A 427-nucleotide genomic window follows, 5' to 3' on the forward strand; every position below is an offset into this window, starting at 1 on the left:
AAACCCTTACAGATGAACTGAGCGAGTCCAGCGGCTCCCGCATCGGGTGTATAAGCAAAGGAGAGAAAGGTGCCTGTGAGGGGTGATATGAAGCTGTGTCCGGGTATAGCGATGCCTAGTGGTGAGGGTTCATATGGGCATTCGAGTTGGGGTGTATCCTCAGGTTCTTGGGCTCTGACTTGTATTCTTTTTTCTTTAACTAGTCTGCTTAGTGTTGTTGTTAGGCTAGGAGCAAAACCCCCCAATGCACTCACTACAACACCAAAAGCCTCCTCGTATTCTGCACCCACATCTGATGCTGCTGTTGATGGTAATGATAAACGATCACCCCAACCGAAACGCTGCACATACAAAAATACATTTATTTATTTAATTTTAATTTTTTTTTTTTTTTTTTTTTTTTTTTTTTTTTTTTTTTTTTTTTTTT

At 40.5% G+C, this 427-nt stretch overlaps 1 protein-coding gene across 1 annotated transcript in view; it reads right to left on the minus strand.

Annotated features, from left to right (window-relative positions):
• The window catches only part of EMH_0068040 (uncharacterized protein), a gene marked incomplete at both ends in the record, with an annotated part of 2,355 nt that overhangs the window by 920 nt on the left and 1,008 nt on the right, over positions 1–427 (minus strand). The window contains one exon of the mRNA XM_013498687.1: positions 11–341. Coding sequence (XP_013354141.1) covers positions 11–341 — 331 coding nt within the window. The remainder of the gene's footprint in view (positions 1–10; positions 342–427) is intronic.

The sequence above is a fragment of the Eimeria mitis genome, genomic scaffold (genome assembly GCF_000499745.2).
Source record: "Eimeria mitis Houghton genomic scaffold, Emh_scaff3637, whole genome shotgun sequence".
In the NCBI taxonomy this organism is placed as follows: domain Eukaryota; phylum Apicomplexa; class Conoidasida; order Eucoccidiorida; family Eimeriidae; genus Eimeria; species Eimeria mitis.